Source organism: Neodiprion pinetum, chromosome 2 (genome assembly GCF_021155775.2).
Source record: "Neodiprion pinetum isolate iyNeoPine1 chromosome 2, iyNeoPine1.2, whole genome shotgun sequence".
NCBI lineage: Eukaryota > Metazoa > Arthropoda > Insecta > Hymenoptera > Diprionidae > Neodiprion > Neodiprion pinetum.
In genome coordinates, this window is record NC_060233.1 from 27,332,509 (window position 1) to 27,357,613 (window position 25,105).

General features: G+C 38.6%; 3 protein-coding genes and 1 long non-coding RNA gene across 6 annotated transcripts in view; 1 reads left to right on the top strand and 3 right to left on the bottom strand.

Moving 5' to 3' along the window:
* Positions 1-25,105, top strand: part of Lim3 (Lim3 homeobox protein) — a 113,577-nt gene that overhangs the window by 68,676 nt on the left and 19,796 nt on the right. The gene's annotated exons all lie outside the window — the stretch shown is intronic.
* On the bottom strand, positions 9,332-10,322 carry LOC138190439 (uncharacterized). Its single transcript, XR_011176390.1, has 3 exons — positions 9,904-10,322; positions 9,516-9,730; positions 9,332-9,436 (listed from the first exon to the last, which is right to left on the bottom strand). It is a non-coding gene; the product is annotated as an uncharacterized lncRNA (long non-coding RNA).
* Positions 12,062-17,833, bottom strand: LOC124211563 (uncharacterized MFS-type transporter C09D4.1-like). Its single transcript, XM_046610751.2, has 6 exons — positions 16,414-17,833; positions 15,836-16,305; positions 15,448-15,662; positions 15,265-15,368; positions 14,337-14,447; positions 12,062-14,241 (listed from the first exon to the last, which is right to left on the bottom strand). The coding sequence occupies exons 1-6, from the start codon at positions 16,680-16,682 to the stop codon at positions 13,893-13,895; spliced, it is 1,518 nt and encodes a 505-aa protein (XP_046466707.1). The 5' UTR covers positions 16,683-17,833; the 3' UTR covers positions 12,062-13,892.
* Positions 20,220-23,784, bottom strand: LOC124211565 (choline/ethanolamine transporter FLVCR2-like). 2 transcript variants are annotated; one of them, XM_046610759.2, is made up of 7 exons: positions 23,664-23,784; positions 23,344-23,527; positions 22,916-23,235; positions 22,080-22,291; positions 21,900-22,003; positions 21,134-21,244; positions 20,220-21,036 (listed from the first exon to the last, which is right to left on the bottom strand). In XM_046610759.2, exons 2-7 carry the CDS (start codon positions 23,514-23,516, stop codon positions 20,742-20,744), a joined length of 1,215 nt encoding a protein of 404 aa, XP_046466715.1. In that variant the 5' UTR covers positions 23,517-23,527; positions 23,664-23,784; the 3' UTR covers positions 20,220-20,741. The 2 variants fall into 2 exon arrangements, with proteins under 2 accessions (XP_046466715.1, XP_046466714.1); XM_046610758.2 differs by having other exon boundaries at positions 22,766-23,235.

A 25,105-nucleotide genomic window follows, 5' to 3' on the forward strand; every position in this document is an offset into this window, starting at 1 on the left:
GTGTGAAATTTTACACGATCCGATAAAAATGCCCAATTTCCTTGTGTTAATTCAAGTTTATGTGAGTAGATACGTATTTGCATGTAGGTACAAGTTTTATAATTTCGTGTAAATTTTCTACAAATATTATTGATCCAGATCTAAATTCGTGTAAATCTTGCTTGTTTTCGGCAGGTGTTCAAATACTTCAAACATCTATTTACAGTAGAAAACAGATACTATAAACCCTTTATGGGATAGCGTTAAATTTTCATTGTGTGGACGGTGTATCTTTGAAAAAGTAGAATAGCTATTTCAACTCAGAATTTAGTCGAAGGAATAGCGAGGATCTCAAGAATTGAACGTGGAAAAATACATATATTTCTCTTCGCACTGTACAGCTCAAATCTGTTCTCCGATAAAAAAAAGATTGTTATCGTCGTTGGTATATATAGACGAAGCTGATCGACGATTTGATCTTGTATTATATACCTGCTCACAAAATCGTAGTAGGATATGTAATAAGCGTCACTGGTATAATCGTAGCCAGCTGGTGCTTGTCGGCATGATGACGGATGTGCGGTCGAAATCTTTATCAGCTTGCATCAGAATTACATGTATTTAAAATCATTTGTTATACCTGAGTTGTGCGGTAGACGCAATTGGTCGATGAAGCATTGAAAGATCAGAAAATAAAAAGACGGTTTCATGTTTTTTTTTTTTTGTACATTTTTCGCTGTAGTTTTTAGGGTTTTTTCACCACTGATATAGCACTAAGCAAAATCGTTTAATAGTCACTTCTGTGTATTATCGTGAACAGTTAACACCCATCTTCTAAATTGGATCAAAAACATTTTAAAATGTTACGGAAATAGTTTTGAAGGATAGAAAAATGTATCCAAGGTGTTGATGAAGTTCGATAAATGTAACTTTTTATTCATGATATCGGCTGTTCTGACGTACGTATGTATGATATTCCATTGCGAGTCGCAATCTTTGATCGCCGACCAAATTTGCCAATCAAGCGGAAGCTCGGCTGATTTATATGCCGATAAGATTTAATACACTTGACACACTTCGTCAGTAACAGATTTGTACTTCACATGATTGTCGAATCAATTGGCAGAACGTTACTTTCTGGTAAACGAATGTCAAATTTTTGAGTACTTGTAACACTTCGGATTTTGGCCAAATACTGCTTTTTCAAATTTGATTAACTCTATACTGAACCATCTAGAAGTAAACGAACGATACAAATTTATTTTCAAGCTTGAAATAAAATTACTGAATATTGGCTGATCATTCACTTGTAAGTAAAAATTCGTTTCATTCCGAAACGAAACAATTTTTGTCTTCAAATTGAAAATATCAAATTTCATCATTCGTAATACGAAAATATTTTTAGAAATCTTAAAGTATAGTTATACTGTATTTATTTAATGTTCACGGTTCGTGTACACTTCGTTCTTAAACGATCACATGTAGACTTCTCGAACAACTTTATTTCATACATTTTCGATCCATTAACTAATAAATACTACTATTTGCATGACAGGCTTTATTTCGACCCAAGTGTTCCCGCAATTTGTTAAATCATCGAATCGGAACAAGTCGGCGGTGAACTCATGGCCTCTGATTTCCGGCAAGAGTTACTTGGAACCGGAAGTAGTTCGTTCAACGAGCTGGGGGCTTGGAGGAATTAATATTTTTGACGTATAACGAAGGTACTCGCTCTGCACCAGACCGTGATTAGAATCGAGCTCGATCTGCCGAGTTCGTTGAAATTAACAATCAAAACTCGCCCGCGTCCATACGTGTGAAAAAAAACGATAAAAAGGCGTGAAATCTGCAGCGCCCACAAAGTCTAAACGTGAAATTTTATCAGTCGGTTTTATGCCCTTCAGAAATTATGACAAAACGAAGTAATTCTATGAAACAGAAAACGTCAATTGTTTAAAAAACTTGTGAAAGTCTATTTGTTATTAAATATTCAAAACACTTTCAGTCAAGATTTCTTTTCTACAATTATTATGAAGTTATTCGCATTTCACGATCACTCTAATATACAGCTGTGAATGTATACTAATTCCCAGTGATTGGATTAAACTGGAATTTCATGCGTCATTGTCTTTGCTCGGTCAATCATATTACAGAAAAAAAGAATTTGAATTCTCTCGAACACTTCGACGTTGAGCTTGCTTTAGTCCGATACCGTCAATGATGGGCAATTACGGTGTGGCGTTCTCATTTTTCTCGCCTCGCGAAGTGAGAAAAAAATTATTCCAGCACGTTGCTAATGCCCGATGCCCTAAATGTCAGTGCAGGGTGAACCCATCTAAACCACCCCTAGGCACGCGTGGCTTTGGTCTCGTCGCAATTTCCTTAATGTACTCGCTAAGCGCTCTCAGTATAGTGGTTCCAGTGACGTGTTCGCTCACCTATACTTATTTATGTCTAAATAGATACATGTCCGCATGTATACATTACATAACACATGGAGCATAGTGATCGAGAGCAGTTCTCGTTGGTTAAACAAGTCTTTGATAATTCGCGATAAGTATTCGAGAAGCTATACACGTCCTACATTTCTATTGTCTCGTTTATCAATGCCACCTTATCAATGCGGTGACGATCCTGCGGTGGAATCGAATACAGCGAATGGAATAAGTGGATACTTACGCAAAGTGAACGGATCGACGTTATGTTTACATGTTAATTAGGTTCTTTGAACGATGATTAAATTCCGTTGTTAACCGTCTCACGACTATTACTTCCGCTAATATAATAAGCCAAGATATTGACTATTGTGGTTCATGAAAGTGAATTTCATAAGTGACCTGCGTTATAGTCATGTCGGATATCGTATCGCCAATACTTTCGAAACACTTTCTTGACCTGCTCGAAAACGCGTGTGTGCCATTTTGGGGCACAACATTAAAGGACTCGACCTGTCGTATTATAGGTACCAGGGCAGGTGCTCTAAGCGGTACGAAACAGTAGGATCAGGAAAGGTTTGCGGGGGACCCTCGTATCCCGGGATGAAGGATGGTTGCTCTCATGTGCAGGCTAACCGCCGGCTAATGGACCACCAGATAATGTTCCATTGCGACAATGTAATACGGATTATTTGCCGAGTGTAGCCAACTCCACTGAGAAGATACTCGATCATTATTGATGATGTTGTTCCGATGATACTAACGTCCGACGAATGTATGGAATGGAAACGTAAATTATAAGATCTTCTCAACACTTTTTTTTATGCTAATCATCGGTGAATAGTAACTAAAACCACCAGCGATGATAGTGGGATCAGCGAAATATCGCTACATTCAATCATTGTTTGAGATTGACGGACTGGGTGAGAAGAAATGTCAGTAATCGAACAGTGAACCAATTTTACAGTGTCGACAAGTATTTTGTGACACTACGAGAAGATCAAAACAACTGCTTTTATAGTGACACACTGTCACTGATACCCGTGAATGTCCGTCAGTTGGAACAGATGACCTTATTCCTTACTTGTCACTGCCGGGTTTTTATTTTAAAATTCATCACGTTGATTCATTTCGATCGCTGTAGTGTTTTGGAATTCTCAAATGATTCTCATTTCTCACGCCTGATTCCCTGTTTCGTTTGCCTTTGTTCATTGAGAAATGGGCTTTACTCAATGTCAACTGTCAGATCGGTCATCTATATTGCTTAGTCAGATCGTAGTGTCAGTTCTGTTATGACGGATAGTGTGTTATCAGTCATCACATGTTTCGATCTTCCACAGTCGGTACATATTTTATCTGCAAAATACTATCGCCATTGCATTACTACGTCACTTGTATGATTGGTTCATAGCACTTCGCCTCCACGCAAAGCGACATTCATATCTAGATACCTAGCACGATTTTCATCGCGTAAAACTTCCGTCTTTTACGTTTTTTTCCACTATTACCGTCAATTGCCACATTAATTAACTGACTTTCCTGGAATCGACGCAGATCACTAGAATCGTTTCGAAGTTGCAATATACTCGCATACTTATAAAACGTCTATATCAAGATCGGATTCCAACTCGTTTCCAACTCAAGCTCAAGCTATCGCGCTTACAAACCACGACGCATTCTTCAGTTCTGAGTCAACTATAATTCGAGTAACATTGCACGGACTAGTTCTTGACAGCGTCTTGCATTAAAACCTCAGAAGTGCACTAAGAGACTTGGTTAAGTGAGGCCTCATCCTTAATTTAAGTTCTTACCGACCCAAGATATGCCAGTTTTGACCATTTTTATGGTCACGATAACGTTTCCAATGGCTTACCTTGAACATAAAATGAAAGTTAAGGACTATTTTCACCATCGTCTTCTTCCAATACAAACAATCGCACTTTCACGTGGAGCCAGTCGGCCGGGTCGTCGCGCTTTATTGACCCGGGTGCATCCCGTTATTAGGTTTTATCGACGCCAATCTGGTTGAGCCGGTGTCACTTGCTCCGTGAACGCAGCCCTAACAAAGGGCGGCATGCAGGCACCCCTCGTCGTCCCTAGGCTGGTTCCTCGTTCCTTTTCCGACGCGCACAGTCCCCGGGCAGAGAAAAACACTTTATACGACCATGAATGTATTCATACGCTGCGGATGCATGTACGTATGGATGAACGAAACGTGAATGATCTTCTCCAGCCATTCGCGACCCCATCCTAAACTGAACACACGTATTACTCACCTCTGTGGACACGTTGTGCTGCGAATTTTATACTTGTTTGCACAATTTCTCTCTCCACTTTTTATTATATTATATTATATCAGACTATTAATGCTATTATTGTTATTATTTTTATTGTCGTTATATTTTGCCCGATCTTATACCGCCTTCCGTCACCCTGCAGATGCGTCCTTGCCCTTCAACGCACACGTACAAATTACACGGCACAACTGCTGCCGATCCTCGTTATTCTTGTGTGCGCGTAAAATGCACGCTAGAATTCGTTCGTATTGATATCTTTCGATGCTTTTTCATCCACGATTTCAGTTGGTGTCATTTATTCGTTCGTGCATAACGTGATTCGTTCACTCCAATTCACGTGCGAGTCGAGTTTCTGAGCGAAACACTTGACTCTGCGCACCACAGAATAAAGGATCGTTAAGTTTTACCAGTTTTGGAAAAATTTCATACACCTGTTAATCATCGATCGTTATTCTCACTGGTTTATACGGGTTTATATCGATTCGTTCACTCGTTGGTTTAAATTATAATTTCATCATTACTTCGCATTGACTCGTAAATATCTACGCAGTCTTTTTCTCATGCCGGGTGCTGAGATGTAACAACTATCCTGATTCGCTAATCAGATTTATGTCCGGATCAACGGATTAAACAGCAGCGGTAGTTGATAAAGTGTTGATTGTAAATAAAAATGCCGGTGAAATGATTCGCTGCACTCAAAATACTTTAACGGGTTTACTTAAGCAAATTCTCACGGCATTGAACTGGTGTCAACGGGTTCGTTACGCTCGTCTAATTATCAGGTGATCCTAGATTACCGGATTCCTGCCTTGCTGGAAAAGATTTCAAATTCTAATTTTCACCGCCTTTAGCTACCTGCCCTGAATTTTATACCTCAGCTCCTTTTACTCAGCGTTATAATAATCACATATCAGAATTTTTCAAGTTATTAGACGTGACGAATAATGGTGTAGCAATAACATAATAAGGTGCTTGCGGATAATAATATCTATGTAAGGGGTATTTGAAATAATCTGAAAAATATCCAATTTAATTAACGGGTATTAATGATAATCATTATTTAAGTACATTTTCTATAAAATATATATGAATAATGGTAACTTGTACCGTGAACAAAAATAAAATTAAACATTTTTTAAAACCTTGCCAGTAGGCCTTATTTTAATATGGCAGAAAAATAAGGCCTACAGCTTCAACATACTTAAATAAACAAAGTTACACGTAATATGTTTAGTATTTGAGACCAATAATCGCATGAACGCAGCAATTGGACTTGAAATTCTTATAAAAAAGCATTAACTAACTCTCTCGATTTTTTCGAAATATATTGCATATTAAATAACAGTCAAGTATATGAAATAGGGGTGAAAATTTCTGACAAATCGATTGCCGCTCTTTATTTTGTAGAATTATTCACACATTGCGAGAAAAACGCAAATTTTAAAAAAAAATCAGCTGTTAACAGCTGCAAAACTAATTTTTATTTTTTACCTAGAACTGCATTTTTCGATTGTGATAAAAAATGAAAATATTCAGAGACTAAGCTGTAACCGAAACTAAAAATTTCTCTCACTGTATGTAAGTGAAACAAAGTAAAACATATTTTGACCACGATACGTTATTCAAATATTCAAAATCATCGAACCATTTATTAATAAAGATACAGACTATGATCTTATACAGTTGAATGTAATATTGCAAAAGATACTTACGTTTTATGAGGACCGGTTTTTATTGTTTGCGCTTCGCGACCGCGTCTTACGATGAATGATGCGACACCTTGTACGGGAGTATTACTTCTGATGTCACCGTCTGAAACTGGTTGGTGAATTTTCGTAGCTTGAAATAGTGAAGTTCAAATCAAAATAAGACTAAAAAATCGTGCGTTCACAATTTCTGTTGCACATCGAACCACTGCGAAAAAATGAGAATGGCTGTAATAGCTTTGGCGAATTCGTTATGCAAATATATCAGACGTGCGTTTATATTTATGCATACCCTAATACCCAGAATTCAAATGGACGTATGAATATAGCGCAGTGCGCATTTAGCTACTCCCGTTTACGCATATGGTTAGCTCAGATCGAGGCTATTTGTCATCCAGAGCGATAAAAATTCACTGCAGCTTCCCTTTCGCTAAAGGGCGACATTTGGCACGAATACGGATTATCGCACGTCATGTGGTTTTCGGTCAAGACGCACCCTCAAGTCACTGTTTATACGTGTGTACTCCTATTGATCCGTTGTTGGTAATCGATGATTATTTTGATTGATCCCACAGTTTCGTCAAAGCGATTCTCGTATTATATACTTTGGAGTAGAATGATAATATATAATTAGAAAATTTGGAATTCCAATGATAGATATTTTATACAGATTATGGCGAATCTGTCGAAGTGTGCGTTATAACTTACTCCCAGATCTAAGAAATTGAAACTAAATACACCCGATAAAGGGAAACGATATTTCTTGTCTTCGATCATAAAATAAACATCTATTACAGGTTTACGTCAAGTTAAATAAACTCTGGAATCAAACTTACCGGTCACGTAATTACAAATAATATTCATCGGGATATAATTAACAGCTATACTTGTGATCGGCCTAAAATAAGCTTTGATCCATATAATCATCAGAGTTACCAAAAGGAAACATTTTTCGTGAAAACACTTTTACCATACAGTACATCGAAACAAATTATTTCGACATTGTTTTCAATCTGAGAAAAAAATTACAAAAAAAAAAAAAAAACGAATTTAAAGTTCTATTAGGTTTATAGGTATAACATGTTGGTATATACGTACACTGTGAAAAATTTCGTTTATTATGGTAACTAAAAAAATTCAGTAAAAGAGGTATCGTTGAAAAAACTGTTTGAATGTTGTTGGAATTACGAAAAACGAGGTACGCGTAACCATTTTGCTCTATCGTCGATCATTTTTTGCTAATTGCAACGCAAAATCAGTTTGTGAGGTTTACTCTACTTTTTTAGCTAAACAAGGCTTTGCCGTCAATTTATCGTTGCACAAGCATTAAATTTTCGCAACAGTTACAAGTAAATATAGTAACAGTGATCGTAATGAGAAAGAATAGTTCCGGATACTAGACTTTCCGGTAACATCTACAAAATTGATTTTCATTTTCTACCTAGAACTATATTTTGTCGATTATGGTAAAAAATGAAAACAGTCAAGGACGAGCGGTAACCGGAGATAAAAATTTCTCTCGTTGTAGTATATATACCTATAATTACGTCGCACGAGCAGTCAGAGGATATCGTTCTCAGGTTGCTAACGCGGGCGAAGAGACGGCGTGATAAAAAAAAAAAAGAAAAAAAACCAAGTATCATAATTTGTCGTTATGGGGGCGCCCCCAGTCTCGGTAACTCGGTACAGCGTTGCCCCCATAGCGATCCCCCATACAGCCATTCCGTTATTGCTGCAGATCTCCCCGCCGCCCCCCGCAGCGATGCTTTTTACGACGACTCTAGTCACCGTGGGCGTGTTGTCGCCCGATAGAAGTATCCCATCAGCACCCCTCGGATCTCAGAGCCGAATCCCGTTCAGCCAAGTAGAACCTTCTGCACGATGAAACGCGTATATACGAAGAAACGCTCGCTTCCCAAATGTGAAAATTGGGAAGAATTGAGAAAAGGGCTTTGTTGTTTATTTTTTAGCACGACGCCGAGTAGATATAGCGAGAAATCGCAGTGCTTAGGTGAATTACAAAGTGTATGTGGTGCGTGTAACGCTGATTACACTGTTAATTGTCTATGATCTTTCGTAGGTCGTCGAAAACGCGGTGAAAAAGAGAGACTATTCAATTCATGAATAAAAAAAAGTAATAAACATAGTAAGACTGTAGAATATACCAACAATTTGGCCAACACCGATTTTATGGATGTTCCGATAAGACAGACCGAAGAAAAATAGTATATGGAAAAAATTTCGATGTTTTGAAAAATACCGGGTGAGATATCGTAGGAAAAAAAAAACAATAGAGTTTCGAAGCATATGTCGTATCCCCGACGGATACGTGATTTTTATCCTAAATTTTATTCAACTCTGTCAAATTCCTTTTTGCATAACACTTGTCGTGTATTCGCAAATAATAGAGGTTTAAAAAATTCTATTGATAAATTACGCCCAACATTTGATTCCTTTCATCCAAATCAGGCAAGCCGCTTCCCAGAATGTGATAAAAAAGACAACAGATGACAGATTGAAAATAGAAGCAAGGTAAAAATATAAAAAAACCGTTTTGTGAATGACGTAGTGTGTTTCCGAATAACGCGAAACTCAATCAGAAAATGTGAAGTTGAAAATACGTGGTACGTATTTTGATGTTGTAGTTATGAGAAAAATTTAATTGCAACGATCAATGTTTCATTATGATTGAATAATATTTGTCGTGAGAAATATGTTATTATGAACCAAAATTAGAATTTTATGTATAGATGAATAGGATTAGCAATGAGCTTCCTTCCAAATATGTATCACACATTTTGTGCTCGTGTTGTAATACGTTGAATGGAAACTGCCAAGTGGGCGTTCTCTTGTGATTTCAAACACAATTTAAACGAACAACTAGAGTCCCGAAGGTCTCAACTGGTTAATATTATCTGAATTTCTTAATCCTGTCAAGAACAAGGGCAACGTTTAGCGAACCAACGGTTCCCGTGATGACAATCGAAAACCCTAGCTTTCCAACTTCCTTTTCGCAATTCTGAAACGAAATTGACCGAATGTCAGGATGAAACAAGTCCATAAAATCGATATCATACGTCGCACCGAGCTTTACTTACACTAAAGTGAGCTAGATAAAGCGGATTCAGCATTGCAGTTATTGCATTCAGAACACTCATAATTATGCCGTCAGAGTTCCACAGTACTAAGTAATTCTTGTTACTCAATATTCTTTTAATCGACGGTAAGTAATCTTCCGTTTTAGCAGCTTCACCATTTACTATTTGAAGCGCCCTGGAAGCGCTCGGCGGTAAACGTGGCCCGTCTCGAAAAACTGTATTTAAAATGTAACCATTAGATCCATAACGATGGGCCGAAAAGTGTCAACGTCAACGGATAAGCCTAGTTGCAGTTTGTACACCTCGAATGAAATATAGCAACTTGAAGTGCCATAATTGTCGTGAGTGGAATGTAAAACAATATTCGGGTTATACTTAATCACCTCACGAAACAACAAAGCCACGCCAATGACGGTAGAGGATGCAGCGAAAGACCAGAAAAGGATCGACAAATCTTGCCCGATTTTGTCGATTCCCTCACGATTTTGAACTATCATCGGAGTCATCGAGTGGCTAACGGAAAGTCCAACAGTGATACCGCAGCAAGCGATGGTAGTCGCAAGGGCGGTTTGTTCCGGGCCGAACCAACGGGCAGTCAATAATCCCGGAAGAGGCTGGATGAACGGCTGCGACAGCGATTATCGCTTGGCCGATTAAAGTCACGACGAAACGATCCGGAGATACTGAAAAAACTTTTATCCATGCTCCGAGACACGTTACCGTCGCTCCCGCTAGAATCGACCATCTCAGACCAATGAGATTGATCAAATACGAGCATGGAATTATCAGAATGAAGTACATCACCATGAAAATTAAATAAAGTCGATTAAACGGTCAGCGAGGAGACATTGTAGTACCTGGAATCGTAAAAAGTTTTATTAATGATAAATGACGAGGAACTGTGGCTGTTGGATACGCGTGGATATAATCTGCAGGTGAGAATCATCGGAGCGATTTTAATCTTACTTGCATATCATATAGCTAACGATCGTGTATTGGTACTGATGAATATGGATATTAGCACTTTAAAGAACGAATAGCGCGAATTGAAACCAACGCGTCTTAAACACTTTCACCTCCAAAGTATTTCGGGCAGGTTCCGAACTTTCTTTGGCTTCCTCAATATCTCCAGACTTCAGAACAAATGCTTTAAGCACGGAGTTTAGTCCACTCAAATTCGGTTTTACTGCATCTGCATTTTTGCCACTCTTTACCTTCAGAATATTGACGTTTTTATACGGTTACTTTCGAGTCTTTAATCTAAAAAGAACTGTTTAATTCACCACCTGAACTGAACGAGTTCAAGTTCAGTTCGATTGCGTCAGTGCATCAGATCAGGTTCTATTTCGGTGCATAGCCGAGTATGCAAATTTCTACTGGGTCCGTTCACATTTTTTCACGTTCACTTCTTCCTACTCAGCGTATTTATCACTGCTAAACTCTTGTCATAAGAGCAGTCGTCAAAATGAGTCAATCACGGGTTTACTATCTATTGCCTCGTAAATATCGGCTGGCTTTTAGACATTCTTGGTTTTCTTCAGATCGATTCGATCAGCATGTCGCGGTGGAACCCTGTTTTGGTAGGAGGTCATTGGCCAATCGCGTTCTGTCTACACTCGACGTAACATTGCATTGCTGAACCAGGCTGCGAGTTCGTCATTTTAAGTAGGTCACCTTCCACCTTCGGCAATGGAACTGGAGGCTTGTTAATAACAAACGTGTAGTTCACAGTGTGAGCTGCCGCGAACCCAAAATGAATGGATTCATTAATGAATTTGCGTGATTTGCTTTGTATACTTAAACCCGAGTCGTCATCGATAAATATCAATTTATACCGTACAACTACGGAAAGATAATCCCTTGTTGTCAAATCTGTCTAGCGCCATCTTACGAAAGATGGAGAAATATCGCGAAATGTAAGTAGAGGGGAGCTTCAGAAAGGGGGTTGAGGCAGTGTGGATCCGAACCTTGAGCACAAAGAACGTAATTTCGAAACGCAGGATCGGCGAGTGCCAAGTGGCATTGAAACGAAATCAATTCAGCATATCTGCGTGCGGCCGACTCGTCTGGCATTAGTTTGGTTCGTTCAGTTTCAAAGCGCTTGGCCATGAATTCACTTTTTTATCCCGCAAATTGCTGAGAAAGGAACTCGCGAGTAGCACAGTAATCGGTGAGGTGACGATGAGCGGCTTCTGATCAAGGTTCAGGCGCGAAACGCTCGTCGCTAACCCGCAAGCTGATGAAATTATCGAACAAGAACATGTCCCGGGAGAACGAATGTCGTGGAGCACAAAATCTTTCAACGCGGAAGTCGGTGATGGCACCGATCTATCTTTATAATACTTTGATCACAAGAGCGGCCCAAAACAAATCCGAAAAACGCATTGCTTACGTCCGGTGATCGATTTTTCAGTACATTCGATAACGAAGTGATTGAATTTTTTTCGATTGCGACAGTTGTACTAAAAATAAATAACAATTTATCAAACAGACGAGTAAGAAATGGATGGTTTGATTAAAAATCTTGAGACAAAAATCTTCTGAGGCATAAATTATCTTTATTTACATGACCTATAGCACGGTAAGTATTTTGGATTTTTTCCATTAACATTGACTTACTTAGAATTTATTCTACAAACTATTGAAGATATATAGATAGGTGCTCTTACTGACTTTCGTAAGTGAAATTTTGCTGATCTGCAAAATAAGTTGTATACCGTTTCTGCTATATTCCTAACGTTCTTGCAGCGTTCGTGCTCGAGGAATCCATGGCATGAAAAATGGACGTCTTTGGCAGTTTCATTGTTTGTTTCTTAATGTACAAAGCTCCAGTTACAACAAGTGTGTTCATTGTTGAATGTTCGTCCTGAACATGATCCAAATTTTTTCACGAAGTATAGAATTGTTCGGATTTCGGGTCCTAAATATCGCTGAGGTATTTGACTGTCTCACGTAAGTGCAAAATCAGCCAAGGCGAGCGCTATAATCAGACGGGTCGGATATCGACTATTCGTAAGTGTAACACACGCTATTTTTACAAGACCTGTTGAGAAAAGTGTCTTTTAAAAACACCGAAGTTTCCGAGAAAGCGCGTTAAATTGAGGTTACGTAACTCACTCTCAGTAATACAGTGCGCAAAATTGAGTTATCCGAAAGTGAACATTCGTCTTTGAAATCCCTGCCGGCTGAAATTCGGAATATTATTCGTATTGCCGCCGTGACTGACTTGTGGAAATTTGTATATGTATACTAGTCGATACATTAAAACAGAAGGCATTATTTTTTGGAGGAGACTGACACAAGAGTGGCTGGCATCTTGTTGTGGACTAACCAAGTCAAACTTCGGAGAGTTGGTGTTAACACTCAAGTATTCCCGGCTGGTTTCCCATGGATTTAGGGTTATGCCACACTATCGCAACCGATTCAGATATCTTTCGTATTTTATAACCACTTTTCTGAATTTTTCCTAGTCGACTAATGTGCACAATGCTAAGCCCTTTTATTTGGCGGAATTTGAAGAGATTCTATTACTTAGATAAAATTACGAGCGGGCCGACATTTTCGTCAAGTTGGCAGTATTTGGCTCGGCCTCCTGAGCTCGGGTGAAAGTTGCGCGTGTATTGGCGCAGGAAGAGAGTTGGAGACCCTTTCAACAAAGATCCCCTGTATGCATCCACTCATTCTTTATGTATATTCACTGTGTTCGCCGATCTTTTCTACCGCCATGTACGTATATATTATATTTTGAGCTGGTCATCTGCTCAGTCTCTGATTGATCGTTGGTCTGTAAATGTTTGAAATGTCGAAATGGAACCCCATCTTCATGTATCAGAAACAAAATGTTTCGCCTCGTACCTTTAATGCACACACCATGCAGAAATAAAGTCAACAATACATTAACGTCACAAATTTCAACCTCGTAATAGTTGTTGGTAGAACTGGGCCAAAGATGATAGTCACAATGAGGTAGGTGGATCCAATATATCCTACCTGAGGTTAAGGAATTTGTACGATTTTTCTCACTAAAGGAAATCAATCTAAACAAACTGAATCCGGATGAATAATCAGGTGTGAAAACGTGATGAATATCTTATGCATATTGAAAAACCAGGAGAAACCATGGTTATCTTATTGTTGGTTACAGAAAAATGAAGAAATGCATATATCATTGGTATATAATTGGTTATTTTTTCCCAAAGGTATACGAGTTGATGATATGGCGTTGCTTGCCACAGTAGTCTTGGATGCGTTCTTATCATTGCACTTCCGTGAACTATGAAAAACACACAACCGAATCCCGATAATTAAAATTCCGAGTTCTCTCCAGCTGTTACAAATAACTGATTCAATTCCCAATCCGTGAAACGAGCTTCTCTTTCAGGGATCAAAATTCCACACTGTTTCGTCGAAAGTCTGAGAAGGCTGGGTAAATACTTTTTGAGGGACAGTCTTGTAGTTCGCAACACATTCAGCAGCCTTCTGGCGACGAAGTTCGCTCTTATTAACACCAGTTAAAATCGTACCGAGAATGAGCAGCGATATGAAACACGCGTGTGCCGCTTTGTCTCCGTATACTTCCATCAAACTTCCGGCGATCAGAATTACCAGGGGACTGTAAACGTTTACTGATACGAACAGCAGCCCCGTGGCGATATGTTCTGGTTCCGGATACGTTGCTTCAGCGCTCAATTCGTAGTCCATCGTTGTATAGCTGACCAATATACCCCTGTAAGTTTGAACAATTCGTCAGATTATAACACAATGCTCTTCAAATACATGACACTAATTTCGTAATCAACTGCATTACACATTTTTAATTACCCAAGCATTATACCGGAGACGAATACCATCCATTTGATTTCAACGAACAAGCTCACAGCGAACAGAATTTCCCCCAAGATAGAGAGACTGCACAAGGAAAACGCGATCTCTCTGTAAACAGTTTATAACAGTATAATTGACTAGTGGATAAACAGAAAAAACAGGTTGGCATCCTTGTACTAGCCATGACCGCATAATGGCGTTTCTGGCAATCGATTATTGAATGGCTTGATATAGGCTGTTGGGTACTTCAACAGGCGAGACCGGGGCTACAAGTCATACAGAACAAGTTTTCAAAGCATAAATTAAACCGTATTTATATTCACAATTGCATTCGAAAAGATGACAGTAATTGATGGTAAACACTTGAAAGTTATGAAGCGCTGACCTCTACCATGCATAAATTATTTTATCGCGAATTATTCAAAACAACACTCAATTTCACAAACAGGCAGAACGAATTCATATCTTGTAACGGACCATATAATTCACTTACGAAATGTGTTATTTGATGCAAGATTTTTACTTTCTCACAATATTGATAGAAATATTCAGCTCGTTCTACTTTTAACATATGATCGTCTGTGCAAAAGTAACACGAAACTCAATTACAAAAATATGAAATTCCAAATACGTGGTATGTATTTTGATGTTGTAGTTAGGAGAAAAATTTGATTGCAACGATCAATGTTTCATTATGATTGAATAATATTTGTCGTGAGAAATATGTTATTATGAACCAAAACTCGAATTTTATGTATAGATGAATACAATTAGCAATGAGCTTCCTTCCAATTATATATCACACATTTTGTGCTCGTGTTATAATACGTTGAATTGAAACTGCCAAGTGGGCGTTCTCTTGTGATTTCAAACACAATTTAAACGAACAACTCAAGTCGCTAAGGTTTCAACTGGTTGACATTACCTGAATTTCTTAATCCTGTCAAGAACAAGGGCAACGGTTAGCGAACCAACGGTTCCCGTGATGACAATCGCAAACCCTAGCTTTCCAACTTCCTTTTCGCAATTCTGAAACGAAATTGACCGAATGTCAGGATGAAACAAGTCCATAAAATCGATATCATACGTCGCACCGAGCTTTACTTACACTAAAGTGAGCTAGATAAAGCGGATTCAGCATTGCAGTTATTGCATTCAGAACACTCATAATTATGCCGTCAGAGTTCCACAGTACTAAGTAATTCTTGTTACTCAATATTCTTTTAATCGACGGTAAGTAATCTTCCGTTTTAGCAGCTTCACCATTTACTATTTGAAGCGCCCTGGAAGCGCTCGGCGGTAAACGTGGCCCGTCTCGAAAAACTGTAATTAAAATGTAACCATTAGATCCATAACGATGGGCCGAAAAGTGTCAACGTCAACGGATAAGCCTAGTCGCAGTTTGTACACCTCGAATGAAATATAGCAACTTGAAGTGCCATAATTGTCGTGAGTGGAATGTAAAACAATATTCGCGTTATACTTAATCAACTCACGAAACAACAAAGCCACGCCAATGACGGTAGAGGATGCAGCGAAAGACCAGAAAAGGATCGACAAATCTTGCCCGATTTCGTCGATTCCCTCACGATTTTGAACTATCATCGGAGTCATCGAGTGGCTAACGGAAAGTCCAACAGTGATACCGCAGCAAGCGATGGTAGTCGCAAGGGCGGTTTGTTCCGGGCCGAACCAACGGGCAGTCAATAATCCCGGAAGAGGCTGGATGAACGGTTGCGACACAGCGATTATCGCTTGGCCGATTAAAGTCACGACGAAACGATCCGGAGATACTGAAAAAACTTTTATCCATGCTCCGAGACACGTTACCGTCGCTCCCGCTAGAATCGACCATCTCAGACCAATGAGATTGATCAAATACGAGCATGGAATTATCAGAATTAAGTACATCACCATGAAAATAATCGAAGTCCATTCAACGGCCAGTGTAGAGACGTTGTAGTATCTGGAATCGTAAAAAGTTTTTTTAACGATAAATGACGAGGAACTCTTGATGTTGTACACGCGTGGGTATAATCTGTAGGTGAAAACCATCGTAGCAGTTTAATCTTACTTGCATATTATATTGCTGATGATCGTGTATTGATACACATGAATATGAATGCTCGCACTGTAAAGAAAGAATAGCGCAAGCTGGAGCCAACGCTTCTTGAACACTTTCACCTCCAAAACGTTCTGAATATGTTTTGAAATCCGTTCGGCTCCTGCCACTTGTTGAAATTCCGTTTCAAACTTCGGAAAAGACGTTTTAAGCACGAAATTTAATCCCTTCGAATTCAATTCTTCTGTGTCTGTATCGTTTACACTCTTTGAAATCACCATTTTGACGGTTAAATACGGTTGCTTTCGAGTCTTCGATGTAAAAAGAACTGTTCAATCCACCAAGTGAACTGAGTGATCTGAAGTTCAGGTTTGATTGCATCAGTGCATCAGATCACGTTTCATTTCAGCGACTAGTCGAGTATTTAAATTTTAACTCCCTCAGTTTACAGTTTTTCCTGTTCACTTCTTCTCACTCAGCGTATTTTAATCGATCACTGATGAACTCTTGAGATAAGAGTGGTCACAGAAATCACTCGATCACGAGATTACCATCTACTGGACTTTCTACACCAAACAGTTTAGATTCATGACGAGAGATAATTAAATAGGCAACCACTAAGGCTATAACCGGTTCTTCAAAGGTCAAATGGAATTCCCTAGTTCAGGATAGATAAAAAACTGTGCAAACTTAATTACGGACGTTGTATATTTTTCTCACTCAGTGCGAAGGTGGACTGGGCAGAAATGCAAAATCCCCACACCTACACATGGGTGTAATAACAAGATTCTCCAACAATGAGATAAATATGATCGGAATTTCCGACCTGTGTGTTTACATGCACATGGTTGCATTCTAGCATCGTCTGAGTCACGATTCTGACGAGCACCTTCCAAGCGGCTTGCAAAAGTACCTATTTTGGGTTCCTCGCTCTGTTGAAGTGCCTTATTAACCCTTGTGCACCAGCAGGGGCAAAGTTCGTAGCCAGGACTTCAATTCACTCACAGTATCACAATCCCGATTCATTTAATCGATACCCTAATTCAGAAATATACCGAAATAAAATATAAAGAAAATACAATGGCTGAAATATGGTTCTAAAATGTCCAACAAAGCAAATTAGGACGGGTAAGTCGGTGGTGGTATGCAACCGGGTCGTCGCTTTTTACTGTTGTCGTAGTGGAAGGCAGGTACATGCTCATGTCCGAGCTTGGCGTGATGCGGATGGATATATGCTCAAGCAGCGGGGTGACACTCAATGCTTTGGTATAGGACCGACATTCGAAATTACATATTGAAAAACATAACGATCTGAATCGAGCTGGGTGATGAAGCAGCCAAAGGTTAGTAGACCTTTCGAGTTTATTATACCACGTTTGTTGGTAACATAAATTTTTCGCAGTTCACTCTCGAGATAAAAAAGCAAACAAGTTTCCATTGTTGGTTATTATTATAATCAATGCTAGCACTCTTACTGGTCAATTTCTTTTTCATCATTGTTTGTTTTTTTTTTTTTTTTTGTTTTTGCTGTGTGCAAACAAGAAAGTGGAAGACGAAAGTTGTTTCACCCTGCTGTGCTCCAGTGGCAAAGCGCTAATGTACCGAAGAGCAGAGACTTTGGCAAGGAGTTTTATCGACTGTCTCCTAAATGTTGATCGACTGACTCTCAGACTCTCTGGGTATTTTTGAGATCGACTCGGTCAGCTTTGCGCGATGAAATGCAGTTTTGGCAGGACACTAGTGGCCAATCACATGCTGTCTCCCCTTCACGTGATATTGCTCAACTAGTCTGCAAGTACGTTGGATTATATAAGCCACCTTTCATTGTCTACTATAAAACTGGAGGCTCGCTGATAACAAGTGTGAAGTTTACAGTGTGAGCCGAAGGCGAGAACTGCGTTCGCATGCCCCGTGTATGCGTCAATCTAATAAGCAATTCGAACCTGGAATAATTCTATAGTTCATGGAAAAATATAGACCCTATTCAGGACTATATACACAATAAGGATCACAGTCGTTGAAATAATAGCTTGGTATATTTTTGGTATACACAACAAATCTCACAGAGCACAAGATCTTCCAACGTGGAAGTCGATAACGTCACCTATCTGCCTTTAATAGTTTAACCACGAAAGCGGCCCGAAATCGAATTCAATCGGGGATAGAATTAGCAAAACACTGAATAAGTGATGGCAATTTGTCCGATTGGGCCAGATACTCTAAATAACACTTAATTTCTCAAACGGACAAGCAAGAAATGGCCGGGTTGATTTAAAATCTTGAGACAAAAATCTTTCGAGACACTTAATATCTTCATTTATATGATCGATTGCACAGCAAATATTTATAATTTTTCCACCAACATTGACATATTTGATTCAGTATCGCTGAGCTGTTTAACTGGCTAACATAAATACAACAGGAGCCAAGGTGAATTCTTTAATCAGCCAGCTTAGACATTGACTGTGAATATTTGTGTTTTTTTTTTTTTTTTCTTCTTATTTTACATATAAATATACGGACGAATGAGATAGAGACAGATGTATGCACGGGGAAGGTTAAGAATTTGAGTCAGTAAACATAATAAAATGGACAGGTATACAAAAACAAGAACATTGATGGATACGAGAATTAACTCCGACACTGAATTAAATAAATAAAATATAAATAACGATAGAAATCTTTTAATTATTCATTCAATTAAATTTTACTTTTTTACCTGTTTGATCATATTTAAATATATGGACATCCATCGTTTATTTCATAATATTTAAAATTACACACTCATACATTCATTCGCACAATCATACACAAAGTAAAATACGTCCTATTAGTTAATTAATTTCTTTGTATCAATTGTTTTTTTTGTTTATTTTTTTTTTTTTTTCATGTCAATTTCTAGTCATTCTCATCAGTTTTTCGTTATTAAATTAACAATTTTATAACTTATCCATGTACCTACTTGTAGTTTGACCCAACAGGTTCCGTTATCCATGTAAGATCCACTAATAATTTTCTTTTCGATGTGCGTCTCATCAGACCGTTCCTCACGTGAGATGTTTGTTTTCGTAGATTAGCGTGGAAATTAGTTTGAAATTATAGAAATAACGTATCAAATTTTGCATTGACACGAGGAATGAAATTTGTCTGCATAATCAGGCAACTTCTCGACGAGTGTTTCGTATTCTCGGCCTTTTCTCCCGCCTGATTTATGACGCCTAAATCAAGCTGACTGTGTGACGCAAATATTCAACATCAGCTATCATCATGGGTCAATTAAGTTTAGCGCACACTTTTAAAATTGCGTATTATCGTCACACGACTATTTGTCTGTATAACACACGTTATTTTTTCAATGCCTGTACAGGAACGTGTGTTTTAAAAAACACCGAAGGCTCCACCGACAGCGAGTAAAATTGGGGTTGCGTGATTCACTCTCGGTGATACAGTGCGTAAGATCGAGTTGTTCGGAAGTGCGCATGCGCCGAAGAAATCCCTAGCGGGTGTAAAATGTGGCATCTGAATTGTGCGCATGCGCCAACGTTGTCTCATCGAGCTGTACAAAAGTAGAGTGCCTTAAGCACGCTCTACAGCTTTTGTAAATTAAACTTTCCTAACAGGTGTCGGAAATCGTACATTTTACATCAAGGAGGCAAAGTGGGTCTTTCGACTCGATCGTAAGTTTGCAATATAAACTGTAGGAGATCGTGTGTGCAGGCCAAAAACGAAATCAGCGAATACACGTGACGAAAAAGACTTTTCCTGCATGGTGCACGATAATTTATATAACAAAAGTATGGCTTACAAGTTTTATTATACGGTGGAGTACAAAATACAGCATTTTTTACTACTACGATGCACATTTTTTTTTTTTTTTGTTCTGTCGCAGAGGCGGTTACATTACGTACAAAAGGCAGACAAAAAAAAATGCTTGAACCATATAAAAGTGTTCTATAAATCTAATTTATCACCGCAGAACAATCTCCAGGTGATTCTCTTGCACTGTGTCATAATTAGTTTATCAAAGTGTACACTTAATACACTATACGTATGATAAATGTAGGAGCCATAAATTTTTACTTTTATCGCCAAGATGCGATCGATTTTTTGGTTTCAATTTAACGTGTGTAAAGCGTATATATTATTTTCTCGAGAAAAGAACATTACAAATTATTCAATGCCCGATGCTATTCTTTATCCTCAAAAATACTTTGCGAAACATCAATCTCATCCTGATATTTCATGATTATAGATACTCTCCAGTTCTGACAAATGACTTGTCCGATTTCCTGAGTCAGTCCGTGAAATAGGCTGCCCTCCTAGGGATGAAATTTTCACATTCACTTTTGAGGGACAGCCTTGTATTTCAGGGCACGTTCAGCAGCCTTCTGGCGACGAAGTTCGCTTTTATTAACGCAAGTCAAAAACGTGGCGAGGATGAACAGTAGTGTGCATAACGCGTGCACCGCTTTGTCTCCGTAGGCTTTCATCAACCTATCTAAAATCAAAATCAACAGGGAAGTGTAAATGCTTATCGACACAAACAGTAAACCTGAGCAAATATTTTCGGGTTCTGGATAAGTTAGTTCCATGTTCAATTCGTAGTTCACTGTTGAGTAGCCGCTCAAAAAACTCCTGAAATGTAAATCGATTGATCACGTTATACTCTAACTCGCTCTTCAAACGCATTACACAGATTTTGTAATTAATTGCCTTGCATTTCTTCAATTACCAGAGCAAAATACCGGTGACGAATACCATCCATTTGATTTCAGCGAAGAAACTCACAGCGAATAGAATTTCCGCAAGGACGGAAAGGACGCAGAAGGAAATTGCAATCTCTCTGTAATCATTTTATCACCTGATTTTCGGTCATGACTCCGAGTAGAATGGTCGTATTTAGTAAATATACTGATAATATTTATAATGGTCAGTTCTCAAATTTTTGCGAAATTTGCACCAGCCCGTAAGAGACTGAATTATATTCGGATTTCTGGAATCGAACAGTTTCAGGTTATGATTTTCTTTTCCAATCGTTCTGTTTAACAAATGACATCTTGCATGAGGACGCAGCGCAAAAACGTGAGTTCTGACATGGAACTTTTGTTGAATTAAAATAGTCAGTTTGGTTCCAAGTTTGATTAAAAAAAGCCCTACATATTTCACAATTCTTTCCTTTCCCAGTAACGGAAACTGTTTAAACCTTAGGGAAATGTATGGGCTTACGATTATAGTTTTGGGTTAACGAAAGAAAGTTCGAAAAATTTACATCAACGCTAAAATATTTCAAGCTGGTTCTAACTTAATTTGACGCTTTGCTACGCAGCCACAACTGGATTAGATATTTGTTGTATTTTATCACGACGTTTGCAAACTCTTTCGGCCGACACGCATAAATCATGAGCCCTCTTATTTGCCAAAGTTTGACGAGATTTCGTTACTCAGATAAATTAAGAATTGTAAAATGACGGAGGTCCGACATTCTTTCAATATATTACCTGAATTTCTTACTCTTGTCGACAATAAGAGCAGCAGTTATCGAACTAATGGCTCCTGCGATGACGAGTAACGAACCCAGCATTCCAGCGTCTTTTTCGCTATTCTGAAACGAAATACCAAAAAGACAGAATGGAACAAGTCCCTACCGTTGAAATTACATGTAGCATTAAACCTATTACCTTGAAGTGTTGTAGGTAAAGCGGATTCAGCATAGTTAACATCGCGCTCTGGACACCGAACACTATACCGACCGAGTTCAACAGTAACAAGTAATCCCTGTTGCTCAATATTCTTCTGATTATTGGTAAATAATCTTTGGTTTTACCTTTGCCACCTGCTATCTGAAGCGACTTAGCAGCGCTCGGTGGTACACGTGGCTTGTCCTTAATAACTGAAGGAGAAAAAAAAAAGAACTAGTTTCCCCTTGTGTTAAAAATGGAAGTGTCAACGCATAAATCTAGTAACAGTTGACGGGTACACTTGGAAATGAGTATTACAACTAAGGTCAGTATAAGGTGTAAGATAATACTTAAGGGAATGCCCTAGTCGATGTTGTCGCATATATCTCCAAACATGGAAAAGAGTTGGACAGACCGATTCTATGGGTCATTCCGAACAAAAACATTCCAACCTATTTTCAATTGACGCAGAAATAAAGAAATGGCACGAATTCCACAAATGTACTATTCCTATTTTGGAGAATCCATGCAATTCCTTTGTTCTTGCGTCAAATGAAAATGTCTTGGAGTGCTGACGTCAATACCTTTTTCGTGTTTAAGATACGTGGCCTTTGATATTTGGAAACATATACGTCAACGTCGAAATCGACCAGGGCACCTCTTCAAATGATACTCAATCGACTCACGAAACATCAAGGCCACGCAAACGACAGTAGAAGATACGGCGACCGACCAGAACAACACCGACAAATCTTGGCCGATTTTCTCAATTTTTTCATGGTTTTTGACAATCATCGGTATTACTGTGTAGCCAAGGGATATCCCAATTATCGTACCACAAGTAGCCATGGTAGACGCAAAGGCGGTTTGTTTTGGGCCGAACCAATGGGCAGCCAACAATCCCGGCAGAGGTTGGATAAACGGTTTTGAGACAAAAATTATAGTTTGGCCGATTAAAGTCACGGCGAAACGATCCGGAGATACTGAAAAAACTTTTATCCATGTTCCGAGACACGTTACCGTCGCTCCCGTTAGAATCGACCATCTCAGACCAATGAGATTGATCAGATACGAGCATGGAATTATCAGAACCAAATAGACCACCTGAGAAATTATTGTGGTCCAGGCAACGGCCAGAGAGGAAACGTTGTAATACCTGTAGAATAACGTAGTTTTGTAAATAATGAATCATGAAAAACTCAACTGGTTGGATGTATTCGAATTTCTGTAACTGTCAGCAAGGGTACAAGCACTTAGGTCTTACCTGCATATTATATTGCTGATGATTGTGTACTGATACATATGAATATAGGTGTTCACACTGTACAGGATAAATAGCGCAAGTTGGAGCCAACGCCTCTTGAACACTTTCACCTCCAAAGTATTCTGGACAGGTTCCGGAGTGTCTTTGGCTTCTTCAACATCTCCAAATTCCATTTTGGAATTGTCTATGAGTAATAAATTACAGGTAACCGATTACCAGAAAAATAATGTTGCGAAAAGTCAATCTTTGAACCAAAATGAACAGGGATTTGAATGTCCAGAGGACCAAACAACAAATCTCACAAAGTGCAAAATACCCACCTGATGGCAATTTAAAAAAAAAATAGAAAAGTCCGAGTGATTAAATTGTATTATTTGATAAAAAATGATCGACACGTTTGAACCGACACTTAAACCGGAATGAAATTGTTTCCACCCAGGCACTTGACAATCCAGTTTCATAGTTTCGCTGACTGTTAAAGCAGAATTCGCACACGCTGGGTACACACTTGATGGGGCAAGGTGGAAAGCTGCGTAGAGAAACTTTACAAACTGTACAAACATATTGCTGCGTGTAACACACTTCAATAAATCATATATCAAGCGGATATTCGGACACATTACAAATTATTTGAACACAACGTTGACAAAATATGGACTGTTACACCATCCGACGTGCTCGTAGTTGTATGTGCAGAATATATATGCCCAAAACCATTTTGTAAAATTTTCTACGTTCAAGCTCAAATTAATAATAATTTTAGGAGACGTACAGCATATGGATAATGAAATGGATCAAACGAAAGAAGTGTCAAAAATCTAAATCAAGCTTTGGAAAGCAGAAACTTGAGCTGATAGAGTTTGATTTTAATCTAACAGTGTTTGCTCCTAACATAGAAGGAATCGAAAATCTGTGAAGTCAAACGAGAAAAGTTGTTCGCAACTTCAGAAAGATCACGTGTGTCTTATTGCTGTATTATTTTATTGCCATAATTGTATGATTCGTCCAATTTTTATGGACCAAGTCTTATTTCGGTTACGAGGAAACTGTACACAAACGCTCTGAAACGAATTCTGAATTGTGTTAAAATGTGTCTACTCCATAATGTTCAATTACTTTTGAAAATGACGATATTTATTTTGACCAACGCTGAGGCTACTAAAAATTTTCACCTCAGGCGATTATAAACGAGATCAGCAATGATTTTGCAGACTGTGTAAATAAAAATGCATGTAATAACTGCTTCAAATTTATTTACCACCGAACTTCTCGAAGTTCATGAGTTACAAATGAAGGAAAAAGTACTTTCGATTCGACTGGACTCCTCATATCTTGTACGAATATTAATTTCTTCCACGTTTATTTTATTTTTCCGCAAAATATCAGAGGAGCAGTTGTCGCCTTTACCGTTCAGTTGAATACGATTTGATCGATGTTCCAAATCAGCAATGAAACGACCTATTGATTTCATTGAACGCCTGAGTTCGGCTTTGCCATGTTATTATACCGTGGGGCTAACTCACCATGGAGAATGTAAAATTTTCCACCTGACGTCGCTGTACCCTCGGTGAGTAACAGATGTGACCATCAACGCGCTTTGCATGTGTACTAAAACCTTCTTAACGCACATGGTACGCAGGATATATCGGCGAACCGATAAATCGTCCGTATTATACACGTACGCCCATGAACAATACCCGCTTTATGCCCTCGGATTGATTTTCCGGATAATTTCGATCCGAGTAACCTTGCTTACCTTTGG